This window comes from Thunnus maccoyii, chromosome 19 (assembly GCF_910596095.1).
Source record: "Thunnus maccoyii chromosome 19, fThuMac1.1, whole genome shotgun sequence".
Taxonomy (NCBI): Eukaryota; Metazoa; Chordata; class Actinopteri; order Scombriformes; family Scombridae; genus Thunnus; species Thunnus maccoyii.
Genome location: NC_056551.1, coordinates 26,354,858 through 26,370,993, shown reverse-complemented (window position 1 = coordinate 26,370,993; position 16,136 = coordinate 26,354,858). Strand labels below are relative to the sequence as shown.

The window sequence follows — 16,136 nt, the reverse complement described above, 5'->3', positions numbered from 1 at the left end:
ATACAAAGGTGCTTTGTGCTAAATGCTAACATGTTCATGTTTACAGGGTGTAATGTTTACCATGTTCACTCTCTTAGTTTAGGGTGTTTGCATGCTAGCATTCGCTTATTAGCACTAAACATAAAGTACAGCTGATGCTATTAGGAACGTCATTATTTTTGCAGGTAATTAGTCATAAATTAAAGTATCGGACAAATTAAAACTGGAAATGAAAGGTCATATGTTCACTAAAGTTATTAAAATTCATCCTGAGGGGAACATTAATGTGTGAATGAAAGTTTCGTGGCAATCCGTCAAATAGTTGAGACATTTCAATCAAAACCACAAATGTGAAGCTCATGGTCGCTCTAGAGGAAAATTCAGAAGGTCACCAAAGTCAGTAAGGATTCATCCTCTCAGCACCATTTGTATCTGTACCAAATTTCATGACAATACATCCATTATTTGTTGAGATATTCCAGTCCGGAGCAAAGCGAGAAGGGGGGGGCCCACCAATGGAACCATTAGCATGGCTAAAAATATCCCAGCATGCTTACAGATGTGTGCCTGTTATATTTTAAAGGAACAGTTTGACATTTTGGGAAAGATGCTTATTAACTCTCTCGCTAAGGGTTAGATGAGAAGATCAATACCACTCTCTATGTGTTCAGAGAGCTTTATCAATCTTCTCATCTAACGCTCAGCACAACAAAAAAAAGCGAATAAACATATTTCCCAACTAACCGCTCCTTTAAATGTTTCCATCCCTCAACCCCCATATAACCGACACATTATCCGCACACAGGAAGATTCCCATTTCACACCCTGAAAACACAACCAGCTCTTTGTGCTTGTAATTGTCTGTTATGTTAAGTGTGTGCGGTGTTGCGTTAACCGTGTGTACTTAAGTGTGTGCGTGTGTGTGTCTCGTTCCGTACGTGTTCGTTTTACACTTTTGAATGTTTGTACTTCTGTATTCATAATTGTGTGAGTCGATTGTTTGTATTGTAGGTCTGTTTGCTGACGTTGTGTGAATGCGTGTGTGTATGTGTGTGTACTGAGGGGTATAATAAGCCAGTGTGTGTGTGTGTGTGTTTGTGTGTATAAGATGTGGCTCTTCATGGTTCAAGGCCCTTTTCACTTAAAACCTACTAATGATAGAGCTGGTCTGCCTCCCACACACGGCCTCTTCTAACTCACTTTCTGATTATAAGACGTCATATCTTATCTTTTTGTACATATAGAATATCTTAAAGGAACTTAATGTATCCCATTAAACCAGCAATGATTCGCTCTGACTAACAAGCATTGTGTGTAATATATCCTCTTCCTCTGTTCCTCCGTCGTTGTCCAAAAACTATTAAAAACACATCAATGAGCCACACCGGGTGACATGTTCCTTCATCATCATGAACACACACACACTGTAGTTTATTTTGACTCAAACCCACACACACACACCGTCCTGCTGCCAGAAATAGTCACTAGAGCACCAAATGTGGATTCATCCGCCACTGAAAATAGTCCCTAACAAACGCAGTATTTCCTCTTGTTTGAGTAACGTTTGCTAGGAACTGCAGTGCCCAGCTGCTTTAGGAAACTATCCATTTGTCAGCTGTGTAATTTAAATATTTGCATCTTGAGTAAGAACCATTTAACACGGGGCTTTTCCGTTCCTGTGTGTGCGCTACCACACACTACACTTTGGCAGTAAAATCATTTCCACAAACAAAGGTGAACGAGCTGCACAGACAAAAAAAAAAGGGTGGCTCCGTCTTATAAGCTTTTCCTAGAAGCTGTCTCTGTACTTAAATAACCTCTTAAAACACAACCTCATGTCTGTGTATATTTCTTTTTTATGGCGATGTCAGTCCACCACTTTGATCCAGACTAAAATGTCTCAGCATCTGTTAGATGCATTGCCTTTAAATTACATACATACATTTATGTCCTTCTCAGGATGACTTGTAATCATTTTAATTAACTTTGGCCTACTTTTCATCAAGCACCATCATCAGTTTAAACCTATAAACCTGCATTAATTGATTTTTTATTGACATATCGTCACTTTTTAAGTTGATATGTTGAACTTGTTAGCAAACAGTTGCTTATTTCCACATCCAGCAGTTACGGAGCAACATTATCATTCATTTAGAGTCGTGTTTCTGTTCACCTGGTGAATATAAAGTCCAATATTCACTCTCTTTTAGCTCTGTTTCTGCTCTCTACCAACTCCTGAGGGCTCTCAGCTGCTAAATGCTCCACTATGTTCACCAGCTAGGCTACAGCTAACTGTGAGCAGGTAGTGTACAGCGGCTTTTTAGAGCTTTTTCTCTGAAAACAGCTGCCTGCTGCGACCGAAAACAACACTATGAGAGCACTGAGAGTGAGCCAAACCAGTAAAGTTGCAGCCGAACAGTTAAACAATGAGCTGAAACTCACTATAAAGCTCCGTAAAGCCGATAATTCTCTGTAGGTTCATCACTCCAAGCCACAACCAACACATTACACACTGACATTTCATATATTATTATAAAAATATTGATTATAGCTGCTTTTATTTACATCCGAATATCTACAAAAGTAACAACATCCCCTTCAGCCTGAGCTGTACTTTGTGTTTAGTGCTAATTAGCATGCTAACATGCTAAACTAAGAAGATGAACATGGTAAACATCATCCTCAGCGTTCAGCTCGAAGCATTACTGGCCCTCAGAGAGCTGCTGGCGTGGTTGTTTTGGTCGATATGCGATTCCTGTAATTTCTAACATGTTTCAGGAAGTACTGCGATACTAAGCAGAAAAGTCTCATCTCTGAAGCCAAGACGGAAAACTGTGGTTGACTAACAAAGCGGTCATCATGCTGAATCATACTGTTCATCACTGTGTTTAATCAGCGGTGTCAAACATGTTGAAATATCAAGCTGGGTAATAATCTCATACACGAGGTCACTGCGCAGTCATATGTGAACTATCATGCTGCTCCGCACGGCATGTTGAAATCTTTGTTTTCTTCGAGTTGACTTTGTACAGACTGCACTGATCCCTGAGGTGATTTTCTAACAGTGTTTTCTGTGTTTCCTCCAGCTGGTCCTTACAGTGGTCTGGGGGAATTACTCTACAGAGAAAGCGTCCCCATGCACACTTTTGCCAAGTATCTCTTCACCTCCCTGCTACCTCACGACGCCGAACTGGCGTACAAAATTGCACTGAGGGCCATGAGGTGAGTTACCTCCAGTTAAATCTGCTTCTGGCCTCCTGTTTCCTTCCTCTCAGTGTGTCTATGAGGAACTGAGAGATGAGAGGAGGAACAGAAATAAAGAGAGGGGCAGGGTCGGTCGGACGAAGCCTGAAAATGTAAGCAGCGTGTGATGGATACACAGATAGAGAGAAAAGGAAGAGGAGAGGCAGATCTGGGAGCTATCTGGGGCAATGTTTAATGACAAAACCTCCTTTTGCTGGAATATTCACTAAATAATTAAACACTGCTGAAAACGAGTTTTATAAAATGTGTGAATAATAAATATATGCTGTTGGTTTTCTCTCTGACCGCCACGGGTGTTATGAAACTTTATTTCCTCTCTCCCAAATTAAACCCCTTTGATTTTTTTGATATGTAAATCTTTATATTTTTTTAATTTGAAACTCGAATTACAAAGGAGGAATATTAAACTACTGAAGCGTGATATCACAGCAGCTATATCGGGATATAACAGGAGTGTGGTTGGGGGGTGGGGGGGCAGGAATTGAGTTGTTATTTTTAAACCCATCCTTGCCTCAGGCAAAGATCCACCTGAGTTTAGATGTGCAGGCAAGCAAAGGAAAACTATTGATTTAATCTATAAAAGGAACATTACACTCTGATAACTTCTTTACCTCCATGAAACCTTCCTCTAAGTGGACAGATCTGATCCTGTGTGTTTCTGTATTTCTGTCTGTGTCTAATAAAGTTTTTCTCTGCGTTCAGGCTGCCGGTCCTGGAGTCCACGGCCGGTTCTGGCGACTTGTCTCGGCCTCACCATATAGTGTCAGTGGTGCCCAATCGTTACCCTCGCTGGTTCACTCTCAGCCACATAGAGTCCCAACAGTGTGAACTGGCCTCCACCATGCTCACTGCTGCTAAAGGTACACACACACACACACACACACACACACACACACACACACAGCTTTTACAAGCCCACAAACAGTTGTTCAGTGGAAATGTTTGTTTGTATAACAGCGTTGTTCTACCACCATGACAAAAAAAGACACTTCTCTCATTCTACCAAGATCCCTTTCACATAATAACATAATTCGTAGGAGTTTGACTGGTTTTAGTGGTTCTCAATGAACTCACAATGTTGTTCAGGAAGATACACGATGACGCACAGGGACACACAAGGACGATAAAGCTGGACAAAGATATGTAAACATGTCATTATTATGTACAAGCAAGTAGGTTAGAAAAAAATAAAAACAACTATTAGACAAATAGACGACAACATACATACAGTGTTTTTGTAAAGTAATATTGGAATTTTTTATTACTATTTATTATTACTTATTAAAGTTATTGCTAGACGCAGTCAAGTTATTCAGTTTTAACATTAAACCTTAATTATTATGACATATGGCAAGTTTATTTGTGTAACACATTTCATACACAAAGTGCTTTACATAATAAAATAAAAAGCTTAAATGCAAATTAAACAAAAAGAAACCTTTTAAAGAAAATTGAAAAGTTAAGAATAGAGACACTTACAGATATTTGAATATATATAAATCAAACAAAAAAATCTTCTCATTACAGTAACAAGAAGAAACTTCCCTTGTTATAACTTGATAAGTGTGTTTGTTGTTATTACTAGAAGCTTCCACGTGATGTTAAAACATGTTTAACATGTAATTATCGTGTCTGGTTCGGTGTCTGATTGTCAACGATCAGGCTACGAATGAACAGAGGAACATGTTTCATCCCGAGTGTGAAATAAAACCAAATCAAACCAGTTAAAGCAGTCGCTGTCATTCTTCCAGCTGATGCAGGACAAACTGTCTTCTCTAAAGAAATCAACTGGAACTTTTGCTCATTTTAACAACATATGGAAGTTTCTTGTCATAACAACATACCAATTTATTCTGTCCTAAAGAAAAATAATGAGAACGTTTTGTGATATAATGAGCTTCAGTGATAGTAGTTTGGTTTGTAGTAATAACAAAAAAAAATATCCTGTTATAACGAGAAAGGATCTTGTCAAAAGGAGAAAAGTTTCTCATTATAATGAGGTAAATTCTTATAGTATTAAATGTTACAATCAGGTTTGTGTGTGTGGACAGAAAACGAAAAAATGATGCCAAGGAAAATAACCATCAGACAGAGTGAGTTATACAGAGAATAAATACTGGACGATGGGAATAACTTTGCCTCTGTGTTTGTTTGTTGTTACCAGGTGATGCTCGTAAGCTAGAAATAGTGTTAGAGTCCATCCAGAAGAACATCCACTCCTCATCTCATATCTTCAAACTGGCCCAGGATGCCTTCAAAATCGCCACTCTGATGGACAGCCTGCTGGACATCACACTGCTCAAAGTCTCCCTGGAGCTGGGCCTTCAGGTAATAAACACACACACACACAGAAACACACACACACACACACACACACACACACACACACACACAGAAACACACTCCACATCCTGCAAACTCAAAACTAATCATACGTTTCTTACAGGTGATGAGAATGACTCTGTCTACCTTAAACTGGCGGAGAAGAGAGATGGTGCGATGGCTGGTCACCTGTGCGACAGAAGTCGGTGAGTTTGTCCCCCCCCCCCCCCTTGGTTACTGTCGCTATGCCTGTCAAGGTTTCCGTTCTCATGCAGCACATGTGCAGTTTAGAGTTGCAAATAGACGACGTTATGTGACTCACAGTTTGAGCTTTTCTGCAGCTTTGATCGTTATGAAACTCTCCCGGTTAAATCATCAGTACAAAAGATGAACAACTGTGTTAGAAAATATCTGGTTCCTTTAGTAAAAAGTTGAAGCTACAAGAAAGTGGACAGTCTAGTAGTCGGGGTAGAAGTTAACTACGACTCAAACAGCCAATCACTGACACAAAAACAAAGCGTTTTGAATTCATTACGCTCTGATTCTTGCCTCTGACTGGTTTCGTCTCCATAGCAACAGCAGCCGAGGCAGGTAGCAGGTATTGTAGCATAATTAGCCCTTTAAATCCTTTATTTAACCAGATTTGAAAACACTTATGCTAAAACCTGGAGTGGTAAGTAAAGAACTAGCTAAATATTCTTTCTTGTTGTGTGTTTGGTGAAATAAATACTTGCTAAATCACCTAAAAAATACAACCTGTAAAACCATGTGAGATAGATTCTAACTTAATATATCCTCTGTTTGATGTTAGTGAATTACAGAAGTCTAAACTCATACTTCCTTCAGAGCGTTCACATAAAATATAGAAATTTAAAACATATTTTAGTCATTTTTAGCTTCTTGCCACTCAAAATAAAAAGGTAACAGTGTCATTACTTCAAAGACAAACACAAAATCACATCTTTAACAGCACATCAGCTATTTTTTCCACACCTTGATGATGTCAAAATGTTAGTTGCAAACATCTTTATAAAAGACTGATAATAAAGTTATATTTGTCCAGTAACACTTGAACATTTCACTCTTTATATTTCATTTGTAGCTATTTTTTCACACAGAAGTTAATGCGCAGTAATTACCTTCTTGTTCTGGGCGAAAGAACTTAAATTAACTATAAAAGTGCACCTATTTGCTTATATTCTTTTGTGGCAGAAAAGGAGGTGACGCACCTCACTTCTGGGAACTCTCTTCCCATTGAAACACAAACCTTAGTTATTTTTGAAACAATGGGTCTTTGATTTCATACAGAAGTAAACAAAAAGCAGCTTCTCATTTTCTAGCTGATGACCAATCGATTTTGTTGTCAGAAATGACAAATGCGGAGTTTTATCAGATGTAGGTTACCTAGTTAACATCCTCTTAACTCCGTAACCAGGCTGAAAACATCTGTTTGCTTGTTTGTTTCCACAAGACCTTAAAAGTGGATTTCGGAAAGCTTTCAGAGGAGGGAAGGAGGGGGAAAGGAATGACTGGCAGAGTAGTTATTATGGAGGATTGTGGCCTGTGGGCTGACTAAGTGGGCCTTATGTTTGGACGGGAATACTGGAGCCCAGTGGCTGATTTTTCCTGAAGTGGACAGGAAGCTGAGTCCAGAGGGACGGAGCTCTGTGGGGGGAAAACCCTCCTCCCAGATTATTTCTTGTGAATGCAGGGGAATGACAAGGAGTCCCTGTTTCTGTGAGCAGAGCTTTGAATTGATTCATTGAGAACTTGGCAGTTGGTGATGTAGAGAGAGGCCAGGTCATATAATGTCGGAGAATTTGAAACAGAATATCCAATTAGAAAGTAAAAAGCCATTGTAAGACTGTTAAAATACAAATATGCTGTTTTGGATTTTGCCTCAGTTCATGAATTAGAGTTTAATGTTGAGAATAAAAGTTCTTTTATTGTAAAGACTACATGATTTAAAGGATGAAGCTGGTGATCTTCTATATTTTTGTTATTGTCAACAAATTCCATGAAAAGACCAACAGTGTGTTAGTCTCGATACTTTCTTACCATGTCTATGGTTCTCAACCCCAAGTCCATTTGTTCCTACTGAAGACACAAATATAAAGTTTAATTTGTGGAAAAAAAAGGCTAAATAATATGCTAGAACAGCTGGGCACTGCAGTCTTTGCAAACATCACGCAAACTTGAGTAAATTGTGAATTTGTTGGGGACTATTTTTAGCATTAATACACATTTGATGTTGTGAGTATTTCTATGTATGTGGGTTTGAGTAAACTACAGTGTGTGTGTTCATTGTAATGAAGCAACACATCACCCAGTGCAGTGTTGTGACTCACTGACGTGTTTTTAATACAGCGCTCTACTGCACAGAGGAATAAGATATATCAGACTTTGGATAAACACAGTACTTATTATTAGGATCCTGTTGTTTTGACCTTCTTTGGTTGTTTTGTGGTTGATGTGTTTATTCGCTGTTGTGACACTGCAATTTCCCATTGGGATTAATAAAGTACTCTATCATTGTTGGTTTTGGTCTTTTCATTTGTTGACACTAAGAAAAACATAGAATATCATAGACTCATCCCTTAAGGATCAACGTCATTGTTTCATCAGGGTGTATATAATAAAGGGCCTGTCATATGTAGCGTGAAAGAGGGCATCATATTTATGGATAATAGTACCAAATTGTAAGTATGTAAAATGAAAAAAGAAGAGGACCTAAGATTGAGCCCTGGGGAACACCAAAATGAGCTGAACTTTCCATCAGATCTTAAACTAACATGTATTTTCCTCTCTGTGTAGGCGTGTTTGCACTGGACAGCATCATGCAGAGCTGGTTCACCCTCTTCTCTCCCACTGAAGCCACCAGCGTCGTGGCCAGCACAGTCATGTCCAACAGCACCATCGTCCGCCTGCATCTGGACTGCCATCAGCAGGAGAACCTGGCCAACTCCGCCCGCACTCTGGCCCTGCAGTGTGCCATGAAGGACCCCCAGAACTGTGCCCTGTCGGCTCTGACGCTCTGCGAGAAGGACCACATTGCCTTCGAGACAGCCTATCAGATTGTACTGGATGCAGCCGCCACAGGAATGAATTACACACAGCTGTTTACAATAGCACGCTACATGGAGCACCGCGGTTATCCTATGAGGGCGTACAAACTAGCAACGTTAGCCATGACTCACCTGAACCTCAGCTACAACCAAGACACACACCCGGCCATCAACGACGTCCTCTGGGCGTGCGCTCTCAGCCACTCACTGGGGAAAAACGAACTTGCAGCCGTCATCCCCCTGGTGGTGAAAAGCGTGAAGTGCGCCACCGTCTTGTCGGACATTCTGCGGCGGTGCACGTTAACGACGCCGGGGATGGTGGCGCTGCACAGTCGCAGGAACTCTGGGAAGCTAATGTCTCTTGACAAGGCTCCACTCAGGCAGCTACTGGACGCCACGATCGGGGCCTACATCAACACGACGCACTCTCGGCTGACGCACATCAGCCCGCGCCACTACAGCGAGTTCATCGAGTTCCTCAGTAAAGCCAGAGAGACGTTTCTCATGGCGCACGACGGACACATCCAGTTCACACAGTTCATAGACAACCTGAAACAGATATACAAGGGCAAAAAGAAACTCATGATGCTCGTTCGAGAGAGATTCGGTTGAAGGAGGAACAAAAAAAAGACCAAATGGCCCTTTTTACTTGAGTCTCCTTTTTTATCCTTTCTAACTTGAAGTGAAAATCATCCTAAAATAACATTCATGCAAATCTTATTCCTATGATTTGGGACTGCTGGGTCTAATGTGTTACTGAACACATTTTCCTGAAGGCAAATAATTAGAAATAAGACTGTGATGTGGAGAAAGGGACCGTTCGTCGACGATGAATGGGACTTTTTATTGTTCCGCGTAGACAGACTCGTCTCGGCTGAGCGGACGATTTGGCGCTCACACGTTTTTTAATTGAAGAGCCCCAAGATGATAGAAATTTGATATGAATATTTAGGGTACATTTTCTCCTACAAATGACGAGTTTGAAGAAATTTAAAAAAAAAAAGACTGTAAACCATAAAAGCAACACTTGGTATTGATGTGTATAAAAAAGTTTGCAGAAGGAGAAAACTGTCAATTCGTGGAAGTAAGTGTGTTTCCCTTTATATGTATGAAAGTGAGAGAATAAGAGTTTTACACTGAGTATATACTGTATTGTCCAGTGGCAAAATGTCCACCTTGCACTCCTCCTACTTCCCTCAGCTAACATTCAACAGCCTCAAAGAGAAGACAAAACGGCTTTAAACCAAATGGAGCAACTCCATCTGAAGTGACAAGTACCTCTTTTTAAAAGGATCCAGCTTTACTCTCCCCGCCTCTCCCCCAACAGTCCACGCCCAGCTCTACTCACTGTAGTGAAACTGTGTCAGAATTTAAAGAAGAAAAAAAAAAAAAAAAACTTCACTGGGTTGATATTTGTATCTGCCATCTTCAGGCTGATTGTTCTGGCTTTGCAGTGTTGTTCACGCAGACTTCTCAAACATTCAGTATGCTTATTTTACACACACATTTGTCACAGAAACACAAAAACAAACTGTCATAGTGCTTGCTCTTGTGGAAACTTGGCAACTGTCAGCATACATTCTCAGGGATTTCTCTAAAAAAAAAAAAAAAGCAGACAAAAGAAAAAAAAAAAAGAAGAGAACAAAAGCATTTTATTGTCCTGTATATATGAAAGTATATGTCTGAATATTGAAAAAAAAAATGTATATGTTAACTAATTTATGACAGAATATTCTATGTAAGGCACAATACTTGAAGCTGCAGTACTTTGGTTTTTGGAAACAAACAAGAAAAAAACATATCAGAAGGACTTCAAAACGTTCGCCTTGCATTGCATCGGGTGGGTGGGTTGTATAAGCTGGTTTGGCTCTGCAGACATATAATGAACTGCAGAAACTGGCCAGGAAGTGGACATGCAAAGTGTGTATTCCCCCCCCCCCCCGAACACACAGACGTTGTATTGAGGATTGTAGAAGTGACTGTGGAGGCAGAGCAGCGACGGCGACGTACGGTGCGACTCTCTCGCCAAACTGCTGCAATATTCCAGCGGAGTGAAATCTGTCCTTCTGCGGTCACGACAAAACGTTAAGCTCCGTTTAAGCGCCCAGCGTCCCACGCCTCCTCCGCTGACATCCCGACTTTGTGCAGGACAGAAAGTTGCTCTATACTGTAGGTCTTGACTGTTCCACTTTTTTTACGCTTTTTGTGTTTCTTTTTTTTTTTAATTTTCCTCCTCTTCAATTGATTTTTTTTTTTTATTTCTCTCTAGAATTCCTCACACAAGAACAGCCTTCTTTCTTGCCTTGTCTTAATGCTTTAAAATAACCAAATGGGAGTTCTAACTACCAAACTTTTTTCATAAGCCAACCAACTTGGGTTAAAACGTTTTTAGTGTCTTTTTAATTTGTAGCTCGACAGCTCTGTATTCTGTGCTTTAAAAGCTTCATTTCATCTGTTTTCTCCAGTGTTGTCTCCTGTTCCCTCGTTAGAGGTCTGTTGTTTAGAAAACCCTTTTATTTATTACGTTAGTTAAATGATTGTACAACCATGTCAACATGCTCATGAAGTTGAAACTAAGATTTGATACACTGATCGATTTATTTATGTAACTAAATCACTGTTTTATAAACTTGTTAATGAATCAACATTTTGTTTTGATTAAATTAGTTTTTTGAGAGGATGAAGTCTACGTGTTCTTTATTATTTATTAGCTCCTTATAATAAAGTAAAAGGTTTGATGGTGGACATTCATAGTTTGACAAAATCATCTTAATGCAAAGTACACTTACTAGCTTTTACCAGAGCTTTCAACCACATCTACTGTTGTATTTTTATGTATTTCATGTGTAAATTTACCACATCTGATTTAGTATTATATACAATTTCTATACAATTTTCTAATTTGAAGTTATATTTGATTAATTTGAAGTTAAAACAGGTTTTTAAACATCCATTGCTGAAATTCTGAAAATTATATATTTTTTATGAGTTTTACAAGCATTTCTGTCATCTGGAAAAGTATGAAATGAAAAGAGAATGTAAATATCTACAACTCTGACCTCCCTGAGCATATAAATATACTGTTTGAACAGTAATATCTCCAATAAATACAACATTAATTAGGAAGGAAAAAAGATTCTTTGATTGTCTGAGTGTTTAATATAAGATAGAACAAGATAAACTTTATTGATCTCACATGAGGAAATTGAAATCTCACAGCAGCAGAAGTACAAGAACAAATGCGTAGTACAGAAAAATAACATTACAAAACTAGAATACTATATTTAATGTTCATTATGAACATTATTGTACAGCATAAAGAAACAATAAAAGCGTCTTAATACGATGTACATCAACATAAATAAGAATTATAGTGCCATGCTAGTGTCCATGAGGCTGTATTCAGGCACAATGCTGCTTTGAGCTAAATGCTAACAGAAGCATGCTAACATGCTAATGTTAAGCAGGTTCAATTTTTACCATTTTTACTATTTTCATGAGTTTTGCAGGCATTTAGTCATAAACCAAAGAACTGGACAAATTTAAAGTTTGACCTGATGACGCAGCAGAGGAACCGTTAACGGCTTGCTAAAGTTGTTCGTTTTCACCTTATGGGAACCATGAATGTCAACACAAAATTATAAGTCCAATCAATGTAGTAGATGATGAGATATTTCATAGAATAAGTGAAAAAAAATGGACCGTTTGGTGGCGCTAAAGGAAAAGTCAGAGGATCACAAAAGTTACTGTAATTTGTCTTTAGATACCTTAAATATGTGGAGCAAATATCATGGTGATCCGTCCAATAGTTATTTCACTCCAAACCACCAATAAAAAGTCAGGAGATCACCAGAGCAAGTGGACCTTATCCTCTGTGCACCATGAACGTCTGCACTGAATTTCATAACAATCCATCTGATAGTTGTTGAGATATTATTTCCTCCACCACTGGTAACCATTACAAAGTGTTTACATGGGATGAGGCTGAATCCAGGTTCCTGAAACCAGCAGGATGTGATGTTTAGTCTACATGAGCAACACATAAACCGGGATAAACCTGATCATAAGCAGGATACTCGTACACATATAAATGTTCTTTATGTTTCAGTCTCTGCAAAATCCTCCTGGCTATTGATCCAGATCGATCCAGATTAAAAAACAAGAAGGAAAGAACAGTTGAGGAGCAACAATTTGTCAATTCAGTGAGACTAGAAAAAAAAAGAAACTGACATGTGAGGAAGAATTTATTTATTTATGTGTGAAACAAGAGACTTCACAGAGGATGAATGGATTATTTGGATCTTAGTATGTTCTTAGTATTGAGCTTAAACTCTCAACAACAAACTCCCAGTAATCCTCCTCTAATCTATCTGCTTGTTTCAGACTTCATCGTTTAGTTTATGGATTAAACGGTGAAAGTTTTACAACAAACTTTGTCAGCTCAAGTTATTCTCATGCTGACCAAGTTTACTCTGACATTTCTCAACTCATGAGGGAACAGGAAGTCTCTGTTGTCCAAGTCTCATCATGAAAATGTCAGAAAAGGGACTTTTTTTTTTTTTTTTGCTTGAGTTATTTTCAATACGTTTACTGTAACATTTTCTTTAAATCCACATTTTAAACAGTTTTTCTTCACCTTCAATCACAAATATCCCATCAAAGAGTTGCATCTTTACTTTTATTTATGTAAATTTGTCCCAAGTTTTAAATTTTATCAAAAGCTTAGACGACTCGTGGATTAATGCACTTAAAGGTGTAGTATGCAGGATTTGTCAGGTTGGTGTTTGTAAACATTCAAAGTTGGCCCCTCCTCCCCCGGGTCGACCAGAGCGAGCTTATTGGCTGAGAGCTACACACCCACTGCCAAAAGGTCGACACCTAGAAACATCCAGAACACAGTAAAATAATAAAAAAAACACAGGCGGAGTCTCTGTAGATAAAAACATCGCCACACACTTCAAGTGGGTCATAACTGATGATTGAGAAGGTTTATTTTTGTAAGAGTCTACACATTGTGTGTTTTTTTGGCTTTTTTTTAGGAAATCCTGCATAGTATACCTTTAAGGAAGTCATAATTTCTTTTTGTGCTTATTTTGCTTCCTGCAAAGATACTTTTGGAATTTTAAGCTTTCCTTATCCTGCTTCCTGTCTCTTGTCAGCAGCAGTCAGGGGCCTGTATGGGCAGGAAGCTCTGAAAAGGGAAGTTTTGTTGAGGAAACAAAGGATCATTAAATGGCAAAAAAAAAATGGCCCTAAGTGAGAGTAAGTTTTGGATTTAGTTGACTAAAGTTAATAATAAGTTATATGGTGCATAGAAGCACCGGCGTCACCAGCTCGTTTAGTCCTGAACGTTTTGAGTGTATAATTTTAAATCTAAACGTAATAATAATGTGAAGCTCGACAAAAAATGTGTGAGTGTGCAGATCTTTAAACTAACTGTGTGTGTGTGTGTGTGTGTGTGTGTGTGTGTGTGTGTGTGGGAGTGTCTGATGGTCAGCGTTGAGTACCATGACACATGTTGCTGGTCAGTGACTCAAGAGACGAGTGGAGGAGAAATGAGAGAGTTTACAGGAAAAAAAAAACAACAAACTAAATCTTGGGTTTTTCCAAAAGAGAAGGAAGAATAAGAATTTTGCTTATGTAGTAACTTTCCAACAATGGTCGAAACTGTCTGTTGATTTATGATATGATTGTTTAGTTAAAAGGCCAAACTGATCCGTTCCCACAGCATACTTTAGCTTCCTTAGCTGTTCTCGTAATGACTCATTTTACTACAGACATAACAAAAGTTAACCATTGCATTCGTTTAAATCTAAATTAACTTAAAGTAAATAAACAATTGACTTGAAGCCCCCTTAAATTATGTTTGGGGGTATTATTTTCATACTACTACAGTTGTAATCAGGTGTTTTAAATTGACAGCAGTTAAAAGTATGTTGCTTTTAACAGCAGAATGGGTTGGCTGTATTGTAGTCAAATGAAACACATAACATTTCAATAAAATACAGTACTTGGTGTTATTTTAAAGGGAACCATTGTGTGTGTTAAAAGGACAGAACTCCTCATGCACAGCCAGTATTTTCAGACAGGTGCTGGTCGGTCGCAGGAACATATAAGGTGAAAATCAGAATATCCCACCGCACACTGTAATGACTTTACTGTTTATTAAGAGCGAACAACGCGTTTCGCCTGTAGCTTCTTCAGGTTCGCTCAGTACGACTGCTGAGTTCTCACAGGTAAATACATCTGAGTCACATGACTAATTATCACAGTCTTCATTTTCTCAAAGTGAACATTTTACAAAAGGCACGAAAATGAAGTTACAAGAATTACACCATTTTATATAATTAAACTTCATTACATCCCGTAAACAACTGACTGAACAGGATGAGCAGAACAGACTACAGGTCCTACAGACGTCCCTCTACAACACTAAATGGGGACCCAGTGGCTCATCTCTCCCTAAGAGTCCAAACAGCCTGTGGAGAGAAATACAAGTTAATATTTACATATCTCAGACGAAAACTCAAATCCTGTGTTTCATAAAGTCCATAAGGTTCAATAGTATTTAATTCATAAATCCAAAATGCCTCCCTTCTTAAGAGCTGGTTAATCAAGTTACCACCTCTTGGATTGGGTCGCACTCTTTCAATGCCGACATAGGTCTATATAGAGAGCAGCAGATGATGGTAAAGCAACAGGCTGCTGCAGAAAAACTATCTGACGTCATCCAGAAAGTGATGGAAGATGGTTGAATAGCTTTTATTATAGATATGTGGACAGACCAATTTAACAAGGGGACAAATAGTCTTTACATGTCGCTACATTATTGATTAGTTTAGTTAAGATTAGTTTTCTGTCTCTTTTATTTTTAGCTTTTAGACGCTACGACTCCCGACAGAAATCAACATATCTGTACAAGTTTTATCAGTCAGGAGTAGGGGTGTGCCCGAATACAAATACATTATTCGGCAAAGCACAAATAATGTTTTGTTTTTTTTACGAATATTTGTTTCATACAAATATTTTAAAAAATATTTGTTAGCTAGAGGTCTGTCTGCAATAAGTCGATGAATTAAAAGTGTAAAATTAAAAGCGTAATAAAAACAAAAACAGGATTTTTAAGCCTCTTTCCACTTTTATTCGAATACAAATACAAATAATTTTGCTGCCTCAACAAATACAAATACAAATACAAATACTGGGCTTTCTGCACATCCTTAGTCACAGGTTTCTCCAAACTGCAGCCATGAATTTAATGTTTTTGTGAACAACTAACATCAAAATCAGACGTCGTATTAGTTCTACTTTCTTCAGAAAGAGCTGAAGAGTGAGAGGGAAATTATCTATCGCTTCCAGGAGCAAACAGAAGCCGAACTTTACATTTTTAAATGGCCGCCGACAACAGGAACATCTCCAAAATCTTATATGTCTGTCAGTCACACGCCTCCACACAGGTACACGTGCTCTATATCATGTTGCATCTCTGTGGCATTTAGCTCTGGA

At 38.6% G+C, this 16,136-nt stretch overlaps 1 protein-coding gene across 1 annotated transcript in view; it reads left to right on the top strand.

Moving 5' to 3' along the window:
- Positions 1–11,310, top strand: part of zswim6 (zinc finger, SWIM-type containing 6) — a 52,188-nt gene extending 40,878 nt beyond the window's left edge. The window contains exons 10-14 of the mRNA XM_042395148.1: positions 3,066–3,201; positions 3,946–4,103; positions 5,408–5,571; positions 5,690–5,771; positions 8,380–11,310. Coding sequence (XP_042251082.1) covers positions 3,066–3,201; positions 3,946–4,103; positions 5,408–5,571; positions 5,690–5,771; positions 8,380–9,242 — 1,403 coding nt within the window. The 3' untranslated portion in view covers positions 9,243–11,310. The remainder of the gene's footprint in view (positions 1–3,065; positions 3,202–3,945; positions 4,104–5,407; positions 5,572–5,689; positions 5,772–8,379) is intronic.
- The last annotated feature ends 4,826 nt before the right edge of the window (positions 11,311–16,136 follow it).